The sequence below is a fragment of the Trachymyrmex septentrionalis genome, unplaced genomic scaffold (assembly GCF_001594115.1).
Source record: "Trachymyrmex septentrionalis isolate Tsep2-gDNA-1 unplaced genomic scaffold, Tsep1.0 scaffold136, whole genome shotgun sequence".
In the NCBI taxonomy this organism is placed as follows: Eukaryota; Metazoa; Arthropoda; class Insecta; order Hymenoptera; family Formicidae; genus Trachymyrmex; species Trachymyrmex septentrionalis.
In genome coordinates, this window is record NW_017304503.1 from 438,286 (window position 1) to 463,524 (window position 25,239).

Consider the following 25,239-nt stretch of genomic DNA (forward strand, 5'->3'; position numbering starts at 1 on the left):
TTTCACCTATAATTTGCATTTTTTTGTCTTTACATAAATTGATATCTTGAAAGTTTTTCATCCATTTAGTTCCTGATGCCTTAATTATTTTTTAATACGTTGGCATTACATTACTAACGTTTATACGTTACAAAATACTGTTAAATTCCGATATTTTTATAATTGATTTCGTGAAATTTTCGAATTACATTTCCCATGGAAATATACATTTTTGCATAGTAAGTACGCTAAATTGTAATCATCAAAGAAACACTCTAAATTATGTATCATATTTTACGTCTGCATGTCGTATAGTACATCAATAGGACACTTATTTTTATGTGGAGAACGTTGAATGTCATACTTTAAAATAAAATTTGCGTAAATAATTGAACAACATTTCTTCTTTATATGCAAGGAATTCTTACGGATTACTATTGTAAATAAGTAATTATGAAATTATACTTGACAATAATGTGTTAAGTTTGCAAGAAAAAGTACGAAGAAGTCTATTTAGCTGACACATAAATTAAATGTGTATAAATTTTGTGTGATTCTCTTTACGTTTACATAAAATATTGATGATGTTTAAATGTACATTTTATGTGTGCCGTTGAGAGTGGCTTATATTTTTATAATATTTATATATATATATTAATTATCTATTGATTTAATTAATTAATCTAAAATGTGGAAGCGAAATTATATTTTGCAACAATTCAAAAGAATTATTTTAAAAAATTGTCTAAAAGATCGTGATGTTTTTATCTACATAATATTTATTTATAAATTCATGTTTTATATATATATATATGTTTTTTGTGTAATAACTGAACTAAATTTAATGTAATAATTTGTGGATCTTTAATATATGTATATTTCTTTAATATTTTTTGAAATAGCAAAATTGTAATTACAAATCGCTTTTTGAGATTTTTTAATTTATTTTATTTATAAAAGAATGTGTGTTCATTAATAAAAACAAGAAGGAATTAATATTTTAAGTACAAGAAATGTCGAAGATTTATTAAGCGACAATAAATACAGAGTAAGATATATTGCATTCTTTTTGTTTATAAAGGTATATTATTGGCGTAAATTTTGAATCTCTTTCTTTTTATTCCTTCTACTGTTTTTTTTTGTTAATTAATATTCTGTTTTTTTTTCTCTGTTTCTACTGATATGTTTTTGTAATCGGGCATGTTTTATGATCTAGTTAATAAAATATAATACAAAACATATTCTACATTCATTATGTAATGATTTAATTATTGAATCTATTTTAGAATGCAAACAATTTACTTGTACTTTTTTTTATTAACAAATAATGTGGTACATTTGTATTTTTAGGACATAGATTCATACCTAGACAAGCGAAATCATAATGTGGACTATCATATTAGTATTCATCGGTTTGCTAAGTACATTAATACCGTCGACGCATTCTCAAGGTATGTTTTATATCATCTTTTCGAAACTACACAGATTCCATTATAATCTCGTCAGAAGCTTTGTTTAGGTTTTTCTTGTAGAGAAATCCAATATATCAAAATGTCATCCAAAAAAAATGCGTTTAGTTTTCTAGACATATATTTTCTGTATACCTATTTGTAATTAATTCTTATATTTTAAAAATTTATAATATGCAAAGTATACATTACGATAGAAAAAGGTACATGAATGGATAACATTTTCCTTATTATGATACTTATATAATACTGATATTATCATCACACAGTAATGTCGGTATTAATATAAAATGATATCATAGTACATCAATTTATCGTGTAATGAAATTTTTTATAATATTTTTCCGTTACATAGACTATCGAGAAATCACAGTATTGACGTAAAACTGTACGAACACGGCCAAGGCCAGATCCTTCAAATCGAGAGAACGAGAATTTCAAGTATGTTTGGTGAAGGTTGACTGTTACAACATTCTGTATCTTCTTCTTGGCGATCGGATACTTCTGAGAAAAAAACATCATCATAAGTTATGACAATTAGAACTGATCTGTATAATGTTATTGTAAATGTATATAAGATGACGTAAACTCACGTTTACTTTAAATAAACATTGAAAATTTCAGTAAGAAAACATTTTTGGAATCGTACTTTGGAAAAAAAATAAGACAGTTATTTTCAAGAAACTAGAAGTTTTAATTAAATATAATACAAATCTTGATTAATAGAAATTTTCATAACTTAAAAATTGCAATTTTAAATATCGATTTTTTAAATATTCCATTGTATAAATATTTCTTATTAATTAATAATAAATTGTTAAGATTGTTGTATGTTTATACCTAATTAAGAAACAGTTTGTAATATATAATATAAATTAAATAGTCATTAATACAAAAAAATGAATGAGTAATCATCACAATTTTTTTATTTCAAATATCAAAATTAATTAAATATTCTAATTGCATATATTAGGTTAAGTAAAAAGTCATCGCGTTTTTTTAAAAGACATCTATCAGTAAAAACCGCAATTATTTTTTTACCAACAATATAAATATATCTTGATAGAGTAAAGTTTCAGCTTTAAAAATCTCTTTTTTAAATTATACGATACGACAATTTTTAATGGAGTTATGAGCAATTAAAGTCAAAATAATTCTTTTATTTAATCCGCGATAACTCAGTAATCAAAAGTCGTAGGAAAATAAAAAAAAAAACGATTTTGTAGGGAAAGTATCAAGCTTTCACGATAGGTAATCGAAAATTTTCTCAAATTCGTTTTGGACACGTTACAAATCCACAAAGTGAGAAGAAAATTTTTCGTCTTTTTCAGCTCGTAGTTTTTGGTATGTAAAAATTATCAAACTCATATAAACTTAAAAAATGTGATAAGCTTTTAAAAGTAGAGATTTCAAGCTTTAAAACCCTTTTTTAAATTTGAATTTCATTCATTATTGACGAAGATATTGTATATACAACTTTGAGCTAAAAAATACGCGATGATTTTTTACTCAACCTAATAACATGATTGAATCATAATTAAATAATTTGCGGATATGGTTATATAATAATTTGCGACTGTTTTAAAACCGCCGTTTGTAAAGCACTTAATATGAACAAAAAGTATATAGATATAATTTACCGGAAAAAAGTACCTTATTTCATACAATAAATAGTTATATAATTGTATCAATGGATCTAATATAAAGAAATCATAGTTATAACATACAATAAGCAATTTTAAAGGGTCTGACTTTAAATTCTGCTATAAATGCAATAAGTTTCTTAAAATATAAAAAGATCGCAATTTGACAGTAAATAATAATTAATAAATATCTTGATGAAAATATCTTTTAATATATTTGTAAGATCCTTATATTAATATCCTTATATGAAAAAAAATCTAATAAATGTTGTCTTTGTTGAATTAGGGAAGAAGAAGAATTTACATTTTTTTATCTTTCTCCCTCTCTTTCTCTCTCGCTCTCTCTTGCAGTATGTACATGTGTGTGTGTGTGTGTGTGTGTGTGTGTGCGCACGCGCGCGCGCGTGCGCACACACACACACAAAACGATGTTCTGAATATTGTAATTTTGAGCGTTTTGTGCGAACTATTGTAGTAAATTATAAAATTCATAAGCGGTTCTATTTTCATTATTTTAAAACCCAAGTGATACTATTTTTATTATTTATTTAACTTTAATGATATATAACATTTATAAAAAAAGATTTGATATCAACTGGCGCTAATAAATTAAAAGTGTTTAATTAAAATATGATTATGGAATCATCTGCAATCACAAAACTAATTATCTGGATAATGCATCATTATATCGATTATTTCTTTAAACGATTGTCTTACGTAAAAATGATTCCATGCTCATATAACATCTCACTGCAGTTTTACAATTAATCCAAATATAAATATAAATTATTTATTAATGCCATAATGCGTGTGTAAAAGCTACAATTTTTAACCTGGACAACAGTTAAAAAAACCTAAGTAGCAAGATGACGTTTTAATAGTATCCTATTGAAGACTTGTGTATTTCATTAAAACGTTACGTCATTTGACGTCAGTTTGCTACTTGAGAATCATCAATATTGCGTACTGTTCGGACAGTTAGTTTCATGACTATATTTTAAGATATAAAACTTTATATTTTAAATATTTTATCTAATATATACTCTTGAGATGAGATTTTATTTGAATGACTACGAGTATAATAAGAGCCTAAAATAGATAGAGGAAATCAAACATCTCATCTCGTGAATCTTATTTGACAATAAAAGCTATTGATCAATAACGAATGTGTGATTAGTGTCGATACTTCTAAAAACCTTTGTATTAGACATGTAAACAGTTGACTTTTATCAATATCATGAGAAATTTTTTAAGCATATAATTCATAAAATCACGATTGTAAATTTTCATTATAACCAAAAATTCTTCTGAAGCTATATCGATGCGTACTTAAAAAAAGGGAACACAAATTATTTTAGTATATCTCGAAGAAACTTCCATACTAATCGTAAGTGCGTTATTATAATTCGTGTATTAATTTTTTAAATTCGAATTTTGGTAGATACATGTGAAAATCCGGAAGGACAGCTCGGTACATGCATCAATATCAGATCGTGTACGATGTTACTCAATCTCCTGAAATCGGACCCGCAAAATCCGCAAGTAGGCAATTTTCTCCGTGCTTCCGTTTGCGGTTTTGAAGGTAGTGATCCTAGAGTTTGCTGTCCATCCAATATCGATGGTGAAAATACAGACAATACGGATAACGGTTTACAAGGCAATGGAGAAATCACGAACACTCAATACGGTCCTTTGTATCCACCTTACTGCGGATACAGTAATGGAACATTAACTAAAATCGTTAATGGCATTCCAGCTAGATTAGGTACGAATCATTTTTACATTATGGGAGAACATTCAGAGTCTCAACACATTTCTCGATTGTTTGTCATATAACTGTTTCAGAATTCTAATTTTTTTTTTAAAGAAAAATTTATTTCAATTTATCGTAGAAAATTTAAAATTTGTTTTTTATATTTAAAATATTTTACAGGAACATTTCAATTTTATATATTTTTTTCCTTGTAAAATACTAAAGTATCTTTTTATATTACAATTAATTAAAAGTAAATTTTTTTTCCAATAAATTAATATCTCGAGAAATATAAGTAACTATATATGTTTCATTTAAAATAGATTCTGATAGAATTTTAAAATTTAAGTATAATAATTAAAATGTTGGTATTTACTTATTTACAGAAATAATTATAAAGGTGGCTGAAATCCATAATATATTGTTCTGACACTTGATTATACGTACAATCGTCGATAATCAATTAATTTTGCAGGTGCTTGGCCTTGGATTACTGTTCTCGGATACACAAACTCAAAAAATCCAAACGTTCCAAAATGGCTTTGCGGTGGCGCTTTAATTTCCAGTCGACACGTACTTACCGCTGGACATTGCGTTTATGGACGGGCGGATTTGTACAAAGTGCGTATTGGTGACTTAGATCTGAATAGCACCAACGACGGGGCAACTCCGTTTGAAGATTTGATCGAAAGGAAAACAGTACATCCCAACTACAATCCTAAGACTTACACAAACGATGTGGCAGTTTTAAAAACGACCCACGAAGTACCCTTTACGCGTAAGCTTTTTTATTCTATTCTATTTTTTATAAAAAAGGCAACAATTCCCTTATACATTTAGCAAAATTGATTAAATGAAGAAATTTGATTGGTGTGAGAGATTAGCATTCGTTTATATATATATATATAATTGGTATCAATTCTGTTCTCTCAGCGTACAATGGGTAAATTCTTCTATTGCCACAGAGGAATGTGATTACCATCATTGCAGATTGAGATCAAAGTATGACCCTTTGGAAATTATTAAAGTGTGAATTGTATAAATAGATAAAATAATTAAAATTCGAATACTCTATATACACACACACACACACACACACACACACACACACACACACACACACACACACACACACACAAATCTGTCATTGCAATCATTACTTTCGGTATACAAGCACTCATCGTTATATTAAGATACAACTTGTGAACTTATTGTTAGTCATATCTCTTTCCTATATAAATTATAAAAAATTATAAAATTATTAAAATAGATATATATTAAGTTCATAAAATCGATAAGACTTTAAAATTAAATTACGAGAGTGGTTTAAATATAAACTTTTTTATGTATATATAAATCAACATTGGCACAGCCGTATTTACACTGTGATTGGTGAAGAATGTCTGCTCACGCTCTACGTAGTTATGGCCTCGCGGCAGTCTGTAGTTGTGTGTTGCAATATTCGAACAAACAGTACCAATTACTGAATACGTAATTTTCAAAATTAGTTATTACTGTATAAGGATATAAATTCTTTTGCCTTGTAATATGGATTAATATTTTCTCGTAATATAGATTAATATTTTATAAACTTTTAGAATTACTGCATCCCATTTGTCTTCCGATAAACGATTTTATCAGAAATAAAGATTTAGAGAGGACATATCCTCTCGTTGCTGGATGGGGATCAATTTATTTTCGTAAGTAATGTGAGATGAATTGAATCTTGCTTAATTATAACCTAATGACAAATATATAAATAATATTTTTTACTCTAGAAAAACGCTAAGTTTGTTACTGCTTTTTGTTTTTCAGACGGACCAACAAGCAGTCGACTTTTGCAAATACAAATTCCTGTACGGACACAGGAAGAATGCAAAACAGCTTTTCAGAATTTTCCGACAACGGTGATTGACAATCGCATTTTATGTGCTGGATTTTCTCGAGGTGGTAAAGATGCTTGTCAGGTGAGAGAAAAGAAATACTAAAATCATGATATAAACAGTTAATAAAAAATTTTCTCTCTCTCTCTCTCTCTCTCTCTCTCTCTCTCTCTTTTTAAATAAAGTGTTGTCTTCTTAATTATTACACTATATTCCTTTATTGTAAAATTACTTTATTGTAAGTTTGTATAATTCTATCAATTTTCGAATCTTTACTGATGTGTATGCATTCATTATTTATTTATTTATTTAATGATATTAATAACATACAATGAGAAACAAACTCGTATTAATATATAAATATAATATGTATAATATATAGGGTGTCCCGAATTTAAATGGCCAAACTTCGGGAGCGTATATAAGAATCAATAAACTAAGAAAAAAAGTCCTTTAGAGATACGCTCGTTTTTGCTTCATTTTGAAAGAGAAAATTGCAAAAAAGGACAAAACGTAATTTTTGGAATATTATTGTTTTCAAAGCAGAATATTATTTTGTGAATATTATTTCTATGACTTCAACGATAATGCTTGCAGTGTAAGAGTATGTACGTCGATTACCAAACAGGAAAGTGCCGTGAATCGACAAATCATTACTACATAGACCAAATAAGTGTTTTGCTACAACATGAGCTGTTCGTACAAGATGCCTGCGTTGTCGCAAGAGATCAACATTTTGAACAATATCTGCATTACAAGTGACACTGAATAAATATGAATGACTAAATAATAAATAAATACAAAAATGAAAATTATTACTATTTGTCTTGTTTGTGATTTTCTTCAAAATGTTACAAGAACGAGCGTGTCTCTTAAGAACCTTTTTTCTTAGTTTATCGATCTCTTACACACTTCCAAAGTTTGGCCATTTAAATTTATCTCAGGACATCCTGTATATAAATATAATGCAACCATTCTATTTCCAAAATTAAGATTTAAAAAGGGAAAAAAAAGGATCAATTTTTAATAATTTGTATGCGTGCTAGATAATCAAATAAACCCCAACTAAAAGTAACATAACATCAATATGTTATAATTTCACGCTCAATAAAGTAAATATTATGTAACACTCGAGATATATTTTAACATTTTTGTTAGATATATGTATATTTTAACATTTATGTTGAATGTGAAATTAATATTGATGTTATATTATTCTTAATTGGTGTTTATTGGATAAATACAATTTTATTAATGCGTTTCTCTTACGATGCAAAATAATTTTCAGGGTGACAGTGGTGGACCGATGATGTTTCCTGATTCTCGAAATCAAAAAACGTTTTATATTGTTGGAATAGTATCATATGGTTTCAAATGCGCTGAGCCAGGTTTTCCAGGCGTTTATACAAAAGTTACGGCTTTTCTAGATTTCATCACGAGTCAATTAGTATAAATATTAGGTTAAGTAAAAAGTCATCGCGTTTTTTTAAAAGACGTCCATCAGTAAAAACCGCAATTACTTTCTTACCAACAATATAAATATATCTTAATAGAGTAAAGTTTCAGCTTTAAAAATCTCTTTTTTAAATTATACGATACGACAATTTTTAATGGAGTTATGAGCAATTAAAGTCAAAATAATTCTTTTATTTAATCCGCGATAACTCAGTAATCAAAAGTCGTAGGAATATTTAAAAAAAACGATTTTGTAGGGAAAGTATCAAGCTTTCACGATAGGTAATCGAAAATTTTCTCAAATTCGTTTTGGACACGTTACAAATCCACAAAGTGAGAAGAAAATTTTTCGTCTTTTTCAGCTCGTAGTTTTTGGTATGTAAAAATTATCAAACTCATATAAACTTAAAAAATGTGATAAGCTTTTAAAAGTAGAGATTTCAAGCTTTAAAACCCTTTTTTTAAATTTGAATTTCATTCATTATTGACGAAGATATTGTATATACAACTTTGAGCTAAAAAATACGCGATGACTTTTTACTCAACCTAATATCTTGCTTTAAAAAGTTGAAACTTTTTGTTTCTTTGTTAATGTTTCACATTAATTCTGAAAATTACATTTTTTGCGTGAACTTTATTGTGGTATGAACAATCTTCCTTGTATTATAGATAGAATAAACCTTCCATAATCATTTTATTTGTAATTTGTGAAATATAAATCCAATCATAAAAAATTGCTAAATTAACTAAATAAAACTTTTTTATAAATAAATACTTATAGATAAATACTTTTTTATACTTTAAATTAATCCTTAATTTAAATTGATCAATCGGATATCCAAGCAGAATATTAAGTTATTACAATATGATATCAAAATAATTTCAAAATGATCATTAAAAGTAATTTTTTAATCATTTTCGATTCATTTTAATGTTATTTTGACGTTTAATGTGACTTGTTGTTCTGCTTGGGTATTTAATCTATATGGGAAAAGGACATAAGCATATAAACAAATATAAATATAAGTCATCTCAATATAAATCAATTAGATAAATTGATTTATATTTATATTTGTTTAAATTTTTATTTACTGAAATAATAAAAAAATTAGGATACATCATAATAAATTCTTTCATATACATATGTTTAATATATAAAGTATTTGTACATCCGTACACCCACTTAAAAATAAAAAGGAAAGCAGTTTTTATTTAAAAAATGTTTTAAATAAAAATTATATAGTCTAAAGTCTAGAGAAATACAAACATCTTTATATAAGAAATAATAAATATCCCTATACTCGTATAATAATAAGGATGATAAAATTCTTATTATATAAGGATATTAATTATTTCTTATTTTAATTTAAAAAAAAATCGATTTTTTTTAAAGTTAGAATTATGAAGTTTAATGTGACGTCTGCGCCTTACAGCATTATACTCACTTTAGAACTGTAGAATGATAACAGTTTTGAATCCTATTTATAGAAACGGATAAGTCAGTTGTTTCTCAAATTCATTGATAGAGGGCAACGGTAACTAAAAGTTACTCGTTTTTAAATTACCTTCACTAGTATTATAAATATGGCTATTGTAAGATAGAAATCTTAAGATCATGCTTCACAGGATCAGTTCTGTAGGAGTTGATCTCATTCTCCCTCCCTAACATGGGAGTTGATGTAACCACGACGATGAGTAACAGTCCTCTTCTCTGAGCGTGAGAACGACATGAATTCTCGAGGTATTTCGAGAGCTCTGTCATCAATGACCGTTCACTGTCTGTACCTAGTGCAGAAGGGATGGGAAGTAGGACTTTCTGAGTGGTTTATAAACCGGTAAATAAAAAAAAATTTGTATAAATAAGAACTAACGACTATTTCTGAATGGTCGTAGAATATTAAATATAATACTTACGTAGGCGGAATGAAATTGACTGCACAATACAGTTTAGTGCCAAAGGTCTGGGAATAATTGAAGAACGGTGACATTATCGACAATTGATATAAATTTGCAATTATTAACATAAATATATTATTTGGATAATTATTATTAAATTCATGATTTTTTTATTACGTAAGTGCTGCATAAATAAGTATATATGTTCGTAATACTTATAATATTTTATATATTGCTGCAAAATTACAACTTTTTTCTCTGTACAGTTATCTTCTCTCTTAATCAAACTCGGATGATAACATTATAATAACAGTTTTAAATAAAAATTAACTAAGTATTATTGGATTTTAAACGTATATACATGTTTACAAAACTAATAAATCATAAAATTAGTACTATTATATTATCAGTTTTTTAGTCTCTCTTATAGTCATTTAAATTTTAACAGTTGCATGAACTTTCGTAAGACTGGCCGTTTTTAACAATAGGAAGTTTTTGCAATACCGTACATCCAGATACGAATTGCATATGTGCAGTTTCGACTTTCCACTAAATAACGTAACTTTAGCGTTTACCGTATCTGAATACACAGAGGTCTTTAGTATCTCGTCGATAACGGTAACAAATTACAGTTATTTTGTATAATTACATTTTATATTTTAAATTTATATTTGAAAAATTTATAATTGTAAAATTTTTTGACTGGTCTTATTTCAGCATTAAAAAAGTAACGAAAAGGTAACGAATCGTTACTTTATAAGAAATGGTAAGAGAAACGCATTATTTTTGAGAATCAGTAATTAATATAACGGTAATTATATATATAGTTACTTTTTTGACTCGGTAATGAGTAACGAGATAATAACTTAACTTTTTAAAAAGTAACTTTTCATTCTTTGTCTGGAAATAAGCAGAACTTGTTGCAAGAAAGGTGTGTGTAGTATATTAGAGATCGGTAGTGCTTTTTGGAAAAAATTAAAAGTTGCAAAATCCTAGTGTTATAAGTGATTTCAACGAAAATTTGATTACCTTAGTTGATGATTAATTTAATCGGCAGAATTCCAAGTAGAATAATAAGTCATAGCAACGTCAATTAAAATGATGTTAAATTGACGTTAAAATGAATCATAAATGACATTTTGGAGTCATGTTGATATCATTTTGATATTATAATGACTTGTTGTTCTGCTTGGGATTGTACAAAACAGAATTTCTAATATAATTCTGTAATCTAATCTCTTCTAACAACAACAACAAAATTAATTTAATAATACAAAATCTTATTGTTAATATAAAATAGATACAAGCATTATTTAATAAATTAATCGTCGATAAATTAATCAAAGTTTGTGATTAAAGTAGGCTTACCATCGTTGTTATAAGCAAGTAATCTACAAAAAATATAAAATATATCTCTGATGAGTGTAGATAAAACAAAAAGTGTACTATATATTACTTATTACTATAATATTATAGAAGTGTGTGAGAGTATAACTGTTAGTTGATCCAATTTTGTAGAAAATCATAAAAGAATAAATTAAACTACTAGACTGAATGAAGCTCATGATAGTATAATACAATAATTCATAACAATACAAACACATATACAATCTCATTTTAATTAAAACAGCTAATTTCTGGAAATCACGAGATTTGAGAAAAACAATATTTCAGACAAAAGTTGTAAAATTCGAAAGGGGAATTTAAAGTAATCTTGACTTGACCTAAGGTTACGTTGAATTTTTTAAATGAAATTCTCCCTATTTTTCATTACATATATGTAGCTTATTTAAAAAGCTCTTCAAGACACTATAATGAAATGGTTTTCCATTAACTATTTTTTTAATTATAAAGCTTGAAAGTACCGCCGGTATTAACTGCGCGTATTATCCAACCGATGCGAGACGGCTAAAACCTTTTGGATATTATTCAAGATCATGACCTAGATAACATTTGTTAAGATCAAAGTTATGGAGATTGTTCCTCTTATTTTCATTTTTACACTAAACATTTATTTTTACATAAAAAAAAGTAAGATGTAGTACAACTGTTATATTTATATTTCTAAAGTTTTATTTTCAGCTTTTGTTTAAAAAATATCGTCCAAATTGAAGTGATAACGATATCGATCACCTTCCTGTAATAATTATCTATATAATGAAATACTTCCATTGTCTACAATTGTTATACATTATTTTTATAGTATAAAGTATTGTTAGCTTTACATTGATGCGATACATGATATATGATATCCATGCACCATTATTATTTAACAAATTGATTAATATTTTTACTCAAGGATTCAATTAGCAAAGACGTATTTTTTTAAACATTTTTCAAAAACATTTTTAGCAATATTTGAAAAATATTTAAAACCTGAAACTAATAAATCTAATAATATTTTAAAATATTTTAATCTTGCAAAATAATAAAATTATCTCAAGAATTACATATTTGAATGTTCAGTAAATATATGTATGTGTACATAATGAGGCGCGCTCGTTTGACAGTCCTAAATAGTCTTTAGATTATTAGATATAGATAGTCCTCACAATATGAACAATTTTTCATAAATTTATTACTTTTTGAGTTTCATTTTTGAAATTTACTGGATTCTTCATAATTTTAATATTTTATATATAAAATTATTAATGAAATCTTAATTAAATAATACTAAAATGTGTTAATTGATACAGATTTCAATATGCAATTCAGTAATATTTTGTTATTATTTATTACAATTTCAGTAAAAAATTTCTATCAAGATTCTCTCACAAATATAAACTAGTAAATATAAACTAGTAAAGATAGAGGAAAGTTATATTGCATATTATATTATTTTTACCTTTTGTTTAAATAATATTAGCTAAAAACAAAGTGGTATGTCGGTATCGAGTATATTTAGTAGGAGCAGTGGTGACTCATATTAAATTTGACATCTGAGCCGTAGAAGGTGCTATAGCGAAAAAAACATAAAGAAAAGTGTAAAGAAATGAATGAAAAGCGATCTATTTAGCTTAAGGCGTGAAGACTGGTCTATGGGTTTGAGCATAAAAATTATTATAACACTTACTTATACTTAAATTGTAAATCGTAAGTAACGCACAAGCTTTTGTGTATGACGTACAACTTGTTGCTGTGTCTCCAAGAGACGGCAATAAATCGTATATCATACCTCAAAGCTTATGCGTTACTTATGTCTACAACTTAAGTCTCTAAGTAAGTGTTACGACAATTTTTGTGCCCTAAGTCGGAATGCATGCGAAGTACAGTTTATATCGAGAAAGAAGAATGGTTCAAGTCACAGTAAACGATAACATAAACTGTATTGTTTATTGTTGAATGAATAGCGCTAGACAAAGTGTCTCGAAATTCGTAAATATCGCAGCAAGAAATTCTTAAAAAAATAAGTTATTAAAGTATTTATAATTTATTGTTTCGTGCAGTATAGTGCAAGTAAAATAAATTTAAAAACTGATCAATTATTTAGATTACGGTTAAATAGTCTTAATAGTTTTTAAAGTACAGATAAAGTTTGAAAATTAGCTGATATAAATACGATTAAATGGCCTCATTCACCGTTAACCGTAATCTATAACATAATTGGCCAGTTTTTAACTTTATCTGTATTACAAAACCTACTAAGGCTATGTAACCGTAATCTAGATAATTGGTCAATTTTTGAACTTATGGTATTTTACTTGCATGGAAGACTACTGCACGACAAATCGCAAATACTTTTATAACTTTTTTTTTTATATATAATAATTTAATTTATAAATTTCGAGACGCTTTGTCTAGCGTACATCTCTATTTATTTAATAAAAAAATACGGTTTAATAATAAAAAATACGATTATATTATTAGATGCATTCGGAGAGACACTACTAGCACTATTGATGTTATTCTATGTTTTCTCTTGATCTTTTATTAGACGTAAAACGAGAATTGAATAATCCCTGAATGCATCTAATAACATAAACCATATTTTTTATCATTAAATAAATAGAGATATGCGAAGCTAGACAAAGCGTTCCACCATATTTTACAGAAATCATACCAGTACCATATTTTACAGAAATCATACCAGTATCATATTTTACAGAAATTATGAAAAATATATTCTTAAAATTTTAACAGCATAATAAAATACAATTTTCTCCTTTTCTTATGTAATTTTTTGCATTATTATAATGTTTTAAATGAGGAATATTGATATGGCGGGATTTAGAAAATTTCATCGTTCACACCATACTGAAAAAATCCTCATTTTAAACATTATAATAGCGCAAAAGAATTGAAGAAATTACATAAGAAAGAGTGCAGTTTATTGTGCTATAAAAAATTTAAGAATATTCTTCATAATTTCTAAGTTATGAGCAGTAGTTCAAGTAAAAAGTGGTGCGATTTCAGCAACCTTACCCTATAACTATTAAACCGTAATCTAAATAATTAATCAGTTTTCAAACTTATTTTACTTGAAAAACTACTGCACGGAACGACAATACTTTTATAACTTATTTTTTTAAGAACTTTGTTATAACGATATTTATGAATTTCGAAATACTTTATCTAAGGTATGTCGTTATTCAGTCAACAATAAAAATGATCTGTTATCATTTACTATTTAGATAAATGCTCATATACTAACTTTTCTTCTACCTTTTATATACAGAATGTAATAAGAAGAATCATTACATATATGTAAAAAGTATATAATTCCATTAAAAGAATAACTCTCTCTTCCATTAAAAAATAATCTCTATACAAACTTAAAAATTTTTCTTTTGAGAAACTGTTCTTTGTTCCCCTTCAAACCATGTACTATTTGTCTGAAACATTTTTCTGTCTCTTCCCTATTTTTTTGAACAATTAAAATACTCTGTATTACGTGAATCAAAAATATTTTCGATATTTATAATATTATATTCTTTTTCAATATATATATATATACTTATATATACTTATAAACCTTTCATATATAAACGTATAAATAATTTTATTTTAAAGATAAGAATACAAAACTTCAAAAACATTTTTTATGATTGGATCGGTATAATCAATAATAAATCTCTATTTTCATAACTTTTCCTGGACTTGATGAACAAATAATTGTTATTTTTCTGTTTTTAGAAGAATCCCGAAACAATTTTAAATTGTTAATTAGGTTCCGCCAATTCGTCCAAAAGTCGGTCCAAAACTTCCATTCCAAAAAGCAAAAAATCATCACTCTTTATATTATTTCAACAACATTTAATGTAAAATATATGTAACATTTTCTAATGTTTTTACAACTATATTTACAAAAAAACTATATTTATATAAAATATTTAAAATATTAATAATATATACAATATGAATAATAATATTAATAATATATAGAATAATATTAAGAACTGTTTACGCAATTAATTTTGATATAGTATTTCGGTAACAACATGACGAATTATCTTAACGTTACATATATTTGCAAAGTTAAATTTGGAAAGAAATTGTTTAATAATCGAGAAAAATATTTTAATTGTATTATGTTTAAAATATTTAGAAATATAATTTTGTTCATAAAAGAATCAAGTTAATCCATAATACGCTTATAAAAATGCATAATTATTTCTAAATTTTAATGTAAAAATATAATATATTATACATTTAGCATAACAAAATTTTAAGTAAAGAATTAAATGATCTTAAAATAATGATTATAAAATATCTTATATCGGATTTGTCTAATTTTTAACAAATATTATTTAAAAACTTAATTCTAATAAAACTGCTGCGTTGTGGTGAATTATCTTAGCGCAATCATTTTCGTCAATTTATGACGTATTTCGTCAATTTATGATGTATTTCGTATTATTGATTATTTCCTGTATTATAATGTTTCCATTTTGCATTTTGCTCGGAATAATACAAAATAAATGTGACATTATTTGTTAAACTATTAATTACTTCCTCATCGTTACTTCTTTGTTCATTATACGGCAAAATTTTGATCAATTTATGATGTACTTCATTATCAACCACTTCCTGTGTTACAATATTTCCACTTTACATTTTGCTAAAGATAACAAAAAATAAATATAACATTATCTGTTAATTAGACTATTAATTACTTCCTCATTGTTACTTTTTTGTTCGTTATAAAACGAATGCATCGGAAGGGAGCAATTCAGTTCGAGAATAATATTCCTCATTACAGCTCTTGTTGATTAATCGACTGCTGTCTTCCCGAATCTTCGTACTATTTGTGTGTAAGTATGTAACATAATAATTCTTTACTTAGTATATTGGAAATTAATATTAAAATTTCTTATTACTGAGTAATATTATAAATAATTTTAATATTGGAAAAAAAATTATTTTTAGTAAAAAAAGTTAATTTTTTAAATATTTATAGCATAATAAGAAAAGACGACACTCGAAATAGTTTCTACTTTCCTCTGCTTGCCATGCCGTCTTTATTACATTATTGGTGGCAACTATCAATAGACATTTTGAGCTTGAATTTTACTTCACAGATAAAATTTAAGCTCGACACATTAAAGATAAATTTATATACTTGCCTGTCAGAAGTAACAAAATTTCCTACATTGTAAACAGAAACTTATCTCTACTAAAGCAAAAGAAAAGAGTTTGCCATAAAAGCTAATAACTTTAATTACTCCTTTTTTGTTTTTCAATCGATCAACCAAAATGATCTATAGATGGTATTCAGTCCGTTCTTATTTTAAGACTGCTTTCTAGACGGTGCTCATAGTCCGTTCTTATTTTAAATAATGTACTTAAGATACTGCCCTCTGATTGGTTTATATTAAGTCTGGACTTAAAAGAGTTTTAAATATAAGATTTGATTATATGGTTGAATAATATGGTCTCTATCTTTCGTCACAAACAAATATTCGATCTCAATTTTTACTCATAATACGAAAGTATTATCTGTTCTTTGTGGCTGAACTAACTATGTAACTATGTACAGTCAGCAACTGGAAGGTTGCAACACTTTTTTTATGGATTTTGGAATGCAGCCTAGCTACTCATCGAGCGATTGGGTTTTACTTATGGATCCATAAATAATAACCAATCGCTCGGTGAGCAAACAGCATTGCGAAACCCATAAAAAAAGATGCACTTAATTAAAAACTTTTTATTCAATATTATATAATATTTTTTTAATGAAATAATTATATATGTAATGCCTAATATTAAGACTCTGCAATATATACATTAAGAAAATATAGTAAATTTTGTTAATAAAATATTGAATTGAAATAAAAATTTATAAGTGCTACTTTATTAATATACATATCGTATTTACATGTTTTTGAAAAGAAATTGGCAATTCAATATAGCAAAGTTAAGAATTTGTTTTTAAAATTATATTATGCGATGATTTTTTTAACGGAACTATGAACTATCAAAGCAAAAATGGAGCACATGCTCCATTTATTTAACCGCGGTATCTCAGTAATAAGAAATTTTAAAAACATTTTTTTAAAACAGTTTCGTACAGAAAATTTGGAGTTATCACATTAAAAAGTCTAAAATTGTTATAAGTCTTTTTTTGTCATAATAGACAACCCAGACAACACGCAAAATTTTTTGAAAAATATTTACAAAATATTTATAAATATTTATAAAACTTATTTTAAATATTTTTACATATTTTTGTCATCTTAGATTGCATAGAGCATAAATATTTATTATAGATATTATGAAATATTTACTATAAATCTTATAGGAAATGTTATGGAAATATTTAATAAGACAGATAAAAAATACTTACCAGGAATATTTATATTTATCTTAAATATTACATTAAATATTTGGTTTATCTTTTAATAATATTTCGAATGCTTTATATAAAATGTTGCATGAAATATTTATATAACATTTCACAAAACGAATAATAGATATTTTTCATAAATATGCTGTCTGGAGTGAGAAGAAAATAATTCTTATTTTGACCAATTTTCTATATGTAAAAATGATCAAACTTACAGAAAGTTAACAGACATATAATCTTTCAAAAGTAGGAAGCTTTTAAGTTTTAAAAAGCTCTATTTTTTATTTAAATTTTGTTAATATTTAACGAAGTTTCAGCTGTTCAAATTTTAAATCAAAATACTGTTTGATACAAATTTTTGTTTCAATAGAACACAAATATATCTTTTTATCGGTATAAATCTGGATTCTTTCTTCTAGCCCATTCTCTCTCCGCTCATTAATTTTTAAAATCGAATTTTACTGCTTTCTATATTTTTCATATTTTCTTATTTATAATTGAAAAAAAGTTTTTATGCTCTTTAATAAAACATGTATGATACAAAACATTTTGTGTTTTAAAATAGAATCCACATTTCATGTGAATACTACTTTAGATTACAAATAACTTATTTATAAATATATCTATTAATAAATAATAAAATAATATAATATATTTGCATTTTTAGGATATTTGGACAAGTGATCCACATAATGAGGACTATTATATTCGTCGGTTTGCTGTGCGCATTAATATTATCGTTTTCTGAAGGTATGCTTTTACAATCTTTTTGAAAACTTACAATTCCATTCTAGTCAAATTTTTCATTTAATTTTTTTTCGTATATGAATCCAATATGTCAAAATAATTTAAAAAATTGTTTATCTTGGTAGATAAACATTTTTCATTTGCCTACCATTTACATTAATGCGTATTAATGTTTTAAAAACTTATATATGCGAAGTATACATTGCAGTTGAACAAGATAACGAATTAATTAATTTTTCCATGTTCCGATGTTTACGTAATAAAAATACGAGCATCATAATGTTGGTATTATTATAGAATAATATCTTTTCGGTGTACATAATGTATCTGAGCGGTATATACATTTGTATTCGCAAATTTTTGATATATTAAATTGTAATGTGTTGACTCTTACTTTGCCCTTTATTTATTGTTATTTATTTTGTATAGGAAAAGTCCTTTAATTCTGTTAAAGTCCTTTAGTTCTGTTATTAAATTGTAATTAGTTTCGAAAAAATGGTATTGCGCTCCAATTACCGCGCTGACTTCTCTCTTTTTGTACAATTGTTTTGGTGTCTTTTCGATGGTAAATCAGTTTATCACCTAATTTTTTATATTATTTTTTTGATGTTTTTTTTTGTTAGACTACTGAGAAATTATAATAATATTAACGTATTATAGAACTGTCTGAACATAATTAAGGCCAGATTTTTCAAATCAGTAGAACGAGGGTTGCTACAATACAGCTTTAAGGTGAACTACGCATAATTACTGCTGCAACTCCATAATTTGTAGCATTCGTATATGTATTATTAACAGGAAACTATTAAAACACTTCTACTCACTATTATCTCAAAAATAAAAGAGAATCTATTTGGGAACACGCGAATATTGCGGTTTAAATGCAAGCAATAATCAAGCGATACATAGAATATCCTAGAATTGCAACTACATCTATATGTTTACTTTAATTCACGTGCAATATTGTCAGCATAAAACTACAGTTAATGACCCGAGTTTGTTTTCAATCGGATTACGCATTGATTTATGACGCGAATATTAAGAAGCATACAGCGTACTTTGAAACATGCGCGCGCGCAGATACGCATTATTTACTACATATAATATTTAATATTTACTACATATTTTCTATACACACAAATAAAGACAATAAGGAGAGGAAGAAAAAAAGAAGACGGTGAATTGAATAAGAGAAATGGCGAAGAATATGAGAATGTGAAAAATCAAAAAATTTAATGTAAATAAAAAATTTTTTGGTTTTAGATCAATAGGCCAATCAATAAAGATTATTATTATTATCATCATTATTATTATTATTATAGGCAGTACTATTGGATTGAAAAGCGTTCGAGAGCTTCGTCAAAGCACGAGTTTTGTATCCGATCCTTTGTCTGTACCTCAGTGCGGAATCAGTAATGTGCAGATAGACAGAATCGTTGGTGGCACAGAAGCGAAGTTAGGTATGAATATTTTTTTCATTATAAAGAAGCATTTAAATAGTGGTAGGCGATGTTGCTTCGATTAATCAAAGTCTGATGGTCTTTGTAGAGACAGTCGAATTTTTCCCTACGGTTTTCATCTCAACGGGCTATCCAATTATTTTAAACGCGATTGAATCGAACATTATTTGTTTTTAAATTCGATTAATCAGTTTCATCAATCAGTCAAAGGCCGGTTTCATAGATATAGACAACATATAGTATAGTGCCGGCTATATCTTGCACGGCATGCTCGGTCTATCTATCTCTATGCTTCTAATCGATCAATTATACGATTTTATTTATTGTGTGTTAGTCGATTCGCATACTGACCTTACTGCTTAAATCTAAAGCGATGTCTACAATGAAACTTTTAAGATGTAAAACTTAAGCTTTAATTCTTTAAATCATAACAAATTGACCGATCATCAACAATTATTCTTTCCACATTTAATTGATTAATTTTTTACGACTGGAGACTTAAAGCTTAAGTTTTACGCAGCAAAATCTCATTGTAAACACTGCTTTATATGTGATCTACAATGAGCAGTAACAGTAGTGGATTAAGGAGTAGAAAGTGTTCCAATCGTAGTTGATTATTATCTTCACATTCAACTATGATTGGTTGATTTCTACGCTTACTCTTTAATCCACTACTGCTACTGCCAATTGTAGCACGTATATTATATGTCTTTTACAATGACATTCTACAGTAGCAGTAGTGAATTAAGAATAAGAAATTGACCAATCACAGTTGAATGAGAAGAATTGGCTGAGATCATCAATTTCTTAGTCTAAGGCCGGTTCGTAATCAATTCTTATTTCAAGACCGTTTTAAGTAATGTCTTAAGACGCTAATGTGGCCCTTTAATTGATCCGTGACATCTTAAAACGATCTTGAATATAAGAACTAAGTATGAATACCGACCTTAAAATCACATCATTACTGCTACTGCACATTGTAGACGATACATAACATCTTACTTTCTGTGCCATGGCTTAACTTGCTTGTATCTGTATAAATCAGTAGAAACGTCGTCAATTTATAAATTTTATGCGAGTATTATTAATTACGATCTGATAATTAATTTTTTCTCCCATGTTTTGCAGAATAATCGCTTATTCTTTTTATTGAAACATCCAATTGTGCAAAATCGATCATTTATTTGGCCTATTATTTAATAACTGATTATATTCACAATTTCCGTTTACAATCGTTCTTGCCCAACTTCGTCATCACTTGATTCAAAGTTACGACACATTTTTCAATTGCTTATCAAATAATTGTTTCAGAATTCTAAATTTTTTACAAAAAAAATTTATCTCAATTTTTCATAGAAACTTTAAAATCTTTTTTTATTTTTAAAATACTTTGCAGGAGTATTTTTTTATCAACGTTATATTTTTCTCTTGCGAGAATGTTGCAGCGTCCTTTTGCAATACAAATAATTAAGAGTAAAAACTTTTTTGAGTAAATTAATCTCGAGAAATATAAACATAACTTACTATACATTTCATTTTTAATAGATTATGATGGAATTATAAAATTGAATATATTTAATAATTAAAATAGGTACTTATTTTTAATTATAAAAAAGATTATATAAATGTAGTTCATTAGTATTTGTTTCAACATATGATTATTGTTGCAGCTATCAATATAAAAAACTAATTTTGCAGGTGAATTTCCTTGGATAGTTCGTCTTGGGACTGTGATGACTTTTGCACCTGGTGTGCAGTGGACATCGTGGATGTGCGGTGGCACTTTGATTACTAACACACATATCCTCACTGCCGCTCATTGTTTTTCTGATGATTTTCCTATTTCAATTTTTCCTGAGGAATATATAGCGCGTATTGCCGATCTAGATTTCGAGAGCAGCAACGATGGTGCACATCCGGTTGAAGTTCTCATCAAAGAGATAATGCTGCACGCTGAATACGACGACATCTCCCATGAGAACGATGTGGCGGTTCTAAAAATAGATCGCGAGGTACAATTTACATGTAAGTTTTTATATTCTATTCTATTTTGTTTTCAAAGTTATATTTGTCTTTTGAAGGAATAAAAATCAATATTTTCCTTATGTATTAAGCAAAATCGCGTGATATAAAATTTATTAAATAAAGAAATTTTATTTAGTGTGAGATAAAAAGAAAAGGTAAAAAATAAGTTAAATTTTACCAAGATTTTTAAAGAGAGAGCCTCGTGTAACCGGTTTAAAAAAAATCGTAAAATGTTTTTGCTTTAATCAATAGAAGACATGTAAAAAATTTCCAAAGTTACGAAACAAAGTTTTAAGGCATCTTTGTCTATCTCTTGAGCGTAAGTATACATGATTCTTTACTCATTTCTGTTTATAAATCTGCAGCTAAACTAGTATACACTTCCCAATGAGAAGTGACAATGGAATCGATGTCGAATCGACGTCAAAGATGATTTTGACGTTGAATCGACATCGATTCCAGAAAGATTCTAGAAATTAGAAAAGATTATTTAGAAATCAATCAAATTATACCGATGTAATACATGAAGTTTATCAAATACATTTGTCGCTGAATCTGTAAAATTAATAAAATAATAAAATTAATTTAAACTATTTTTATTTCATAAATTAAATAAAATTCTTTGATAAAATTATAATATTTTTTAAAGTATTTCTTTTTCTTAATCTTCAATTTTTTTCTTATTTTCTTGATTTATTAAAAAAATAATTTCATAAAAAATAAGTAATTGTGTATTATTGCCTCAGAGTATAAAATGCACTATAATTCTTGCATTTACAACTCTAGCAAGGAGGCTGCGTCAATATTCGTTATGAACTCTATAAATTAAATCAATTGTTTTTTAATGAAATATTTTTCCTTTACTTAAAAATGTGTAATAAAACGCAGAAAATCTTTAAAAAGATTAACTACATTGTTTTAAAAAAAAAATTCTATAAAATTATCTAGCTTCTTTTTAGTGATTTACACAAGACTCCCCTCTTAGAGAATTTGTTATTAACTTTCAGTCTGATCTCCTGCAAACTAGTCATTCAAATCCTATGCGAATCTTAATGATTTGATCTGATGAATACATATTATCGTTTCTCATTTAAAGAGTAATTATAGAAGTAAAAGAGTCGAGTGTTTAATTGTTATTCTTCTTCTTCTTTTACCCTTAAATTAGAATGATATGATCACATTCAGATACACAAATTGCAGAGCTTATCATTAATCGTATCTTTTCTATAAACATACACAGTACATTAAAATAGATATTAAATTTATAAAGTCGATAAAATTTTCAAAATTATTACGTGTGTCGACTTATGTTATAAAAATCTTCAGAATTAAATATTTTAGGACACAAATTCTTTTTTCTTGTCGTAATATGATAGATTAATAGATTTTATAAACTTTCAGCAACACTTCTTCCCGCTTGTCTTCCGATAGGCAATGTGAAAAATGAGAATTTAGACGGGAAGATGGCTGTCACCGCTGGATGGGGATATACTGAAGAAGGTAAATAATAATTACTTATTGTTGGTAATTTGTGGAATGAATTAATTCTTGCCTAATTGTAATCTGACAATAAAAATACAATAATCTTTGTATTCTAAAAACGCTAAAGTTTGTTTCATCCGTATTTGTTTTTCAGGCGGAACATCGCCCAGTACACTTATGGAAGCCGAACTTTCTATAATTTCGAATGAAGAATGCCAAGATGCTTACAGTGAACAACCGTATGCAGTTCTTGATAAGCGCACTATATGCGCAGCAAGTCCTGGAAAAGATTCCTGTCAGGTAAGAAAAAAAAAAGAAAATTATAAAAAATTAATAAAAGATTTGCATCATATCTTCATCTCTCTGTAAATAATTTAACAAACAAATGAAGAAATTAATAAAGAAATTAAGAATTCTTGATTTGTGTGTGTGTGTGTGTGTGTGTGTATGTGTGTGTGTGTAATATATGTATATATATATATATACACATATATACATTATACATTTTAATTAATTAACTCAATAATTTTGTATTTAATTTTAATTATTTTTAAATTAAATTTTGCCTTTTTAATTATTATTACCACTAGTGTTACTTTTACTATAAATTATTTCCTTAAATGTATGCGTGTGTGCATGCGCGCGCGCGTGTGTGTAATTCTGTCAATTTCCGAACTTCTATTATGAACGTTTTCATGATTTTTTTATTTAATGATGTTAATTTATAATATATACTATAAGGAAACAAATTTGTTATAAATTATAAATTTAATTTAGTGATTAATTTCTAAAATTAATCGTAATATTAAAAAAAGGAAAGAAAATCTTTAATAATTTGTGTGTACACTGCATAAATATTAATACATTTTACTAATACATTTCTTTTACGATTTGACATGATTTTCAGGGTGACAGTGGTGGACCACTGATGATTCAAAATGGCAATAAGACGTACGTTGTTGGAATAGTATCATGGGGCATAGGATGCGCTCGCCAAGATTATCCAGGCGTATATACAAGAGTTACAGAATTCCTACCTTTCATCGAGGAATGCATAGGTATAGAAATTTTTTTTATTAAAAATTAAAACCAAAATTTTATTAGAAATCAAAATTTGATTTCTTTGTTAATTTTTTTTATATAAATTTTAAAAACTATATGTCTTTATTACGACATGTAGACGATCTCTTTTTTTAATAATAAATTACATTGTCACAATAATCATTTATCAAGGTAAGGTGGTGTTTGACAAAGATCATTCGTACACTGAAAGAAAAGATTGGCTGCTGTAATAATCTAGATGATAAAATATGGTATAGCGTATTTTTTATTGGCTATTGCAGCCAATAAAAATGCTATACCATATTCAGCTGATCTTTCCTTTCAATGTATTGTTTTAAAATAATGAGTAGTGTTAAATTTTTAATAAAAATTAATGTTTTAATATGTAATTTATTTACGTACATCTAATATATGTTATTTAAAAAATATTTTATAAACAAAAATTGCAGACTTTATATAGTAACATATAATCTCATAGAATAAAAAAGTTACACAAACGACACATTGTGATGGATATCGCATATCAACTTTGAATTTTCAATTGTTATTACTTACAAATTATTTGCTGATTTTACTAAGAAAATGTTTCCAAGAAAATTTTT

General features: G+C 26.6%; 2 protein-coding genes across 3 annotated transcripts in view; both read left to right on the forward strand.

Annotated features, from left to right (window-relative positions):
• The first annotated feature begins 1,327 nt into the window (after positions 1-1,327).
• LOC108757286 (venom protease-like) lies at positions 1,328-8,235 on the forward strand. The gene is made up of 6 exons (XM_018501759.1): positions 1,328-1,430; positions 4,533-4,856; positions 5,320-5,622; positions 6,443-6,544; positions 6,660-6,811; positions 8,016-8,235. The coding sequence occupies exons 1-6, from the start codon at positions 1,364-1,366 to the stop codon at positions 8,178-8,180; spliced, it is 1,113 nt and encodes a 370-aa protein (XP_018357261.1). The 5' UTR covers positions 1,328-1,363; the 3' UTR covers positions 8,181-8,235.
• An 8,021-nt stretch (positions 8,236-16,256) lies between these two features.
• LOC108757287 (venom protease) overlaps positions 16,257-25,239 on the forward strand; it is an 11,056-nt gene continuing 2,073 nt past the window's right edge. The window contains exons 1-7 of one of the 2 annotated variants that reach the window (XM_018501760.1): positions 16,257-16,329; positions 18,529-18,611; positions 19,931-20,068; positions 21,767-22,093; positions 23,495-23,593; positions 23,730-23,875; positions 24,483-24,633. In XM_018501760.1, the coding sequence (XP_018357262.1) occupies positions 18,554-18,611; positions 19,931-20,068; positions 21,767-22,093; positions 23,495-23,593; positions 23,730-23,875; positions 24,483-24,633 (919 nt within the window). In that variant the 5' untranslated portion in view covers positions 16,257-16,329; positions 18,529-18,553. Of the gene's footprint in view, positions 16,334-18,528; positions 18,612-19,930; positions 20,069-21,766; positions 22,094-23,494; positions 23,594-23,729; positions 23,876-24,482; positions 24,634-25,239 lie in introns of both variants that reach the window. The other variant, XM_018501761.1, reaches the window with a different exon arrangement.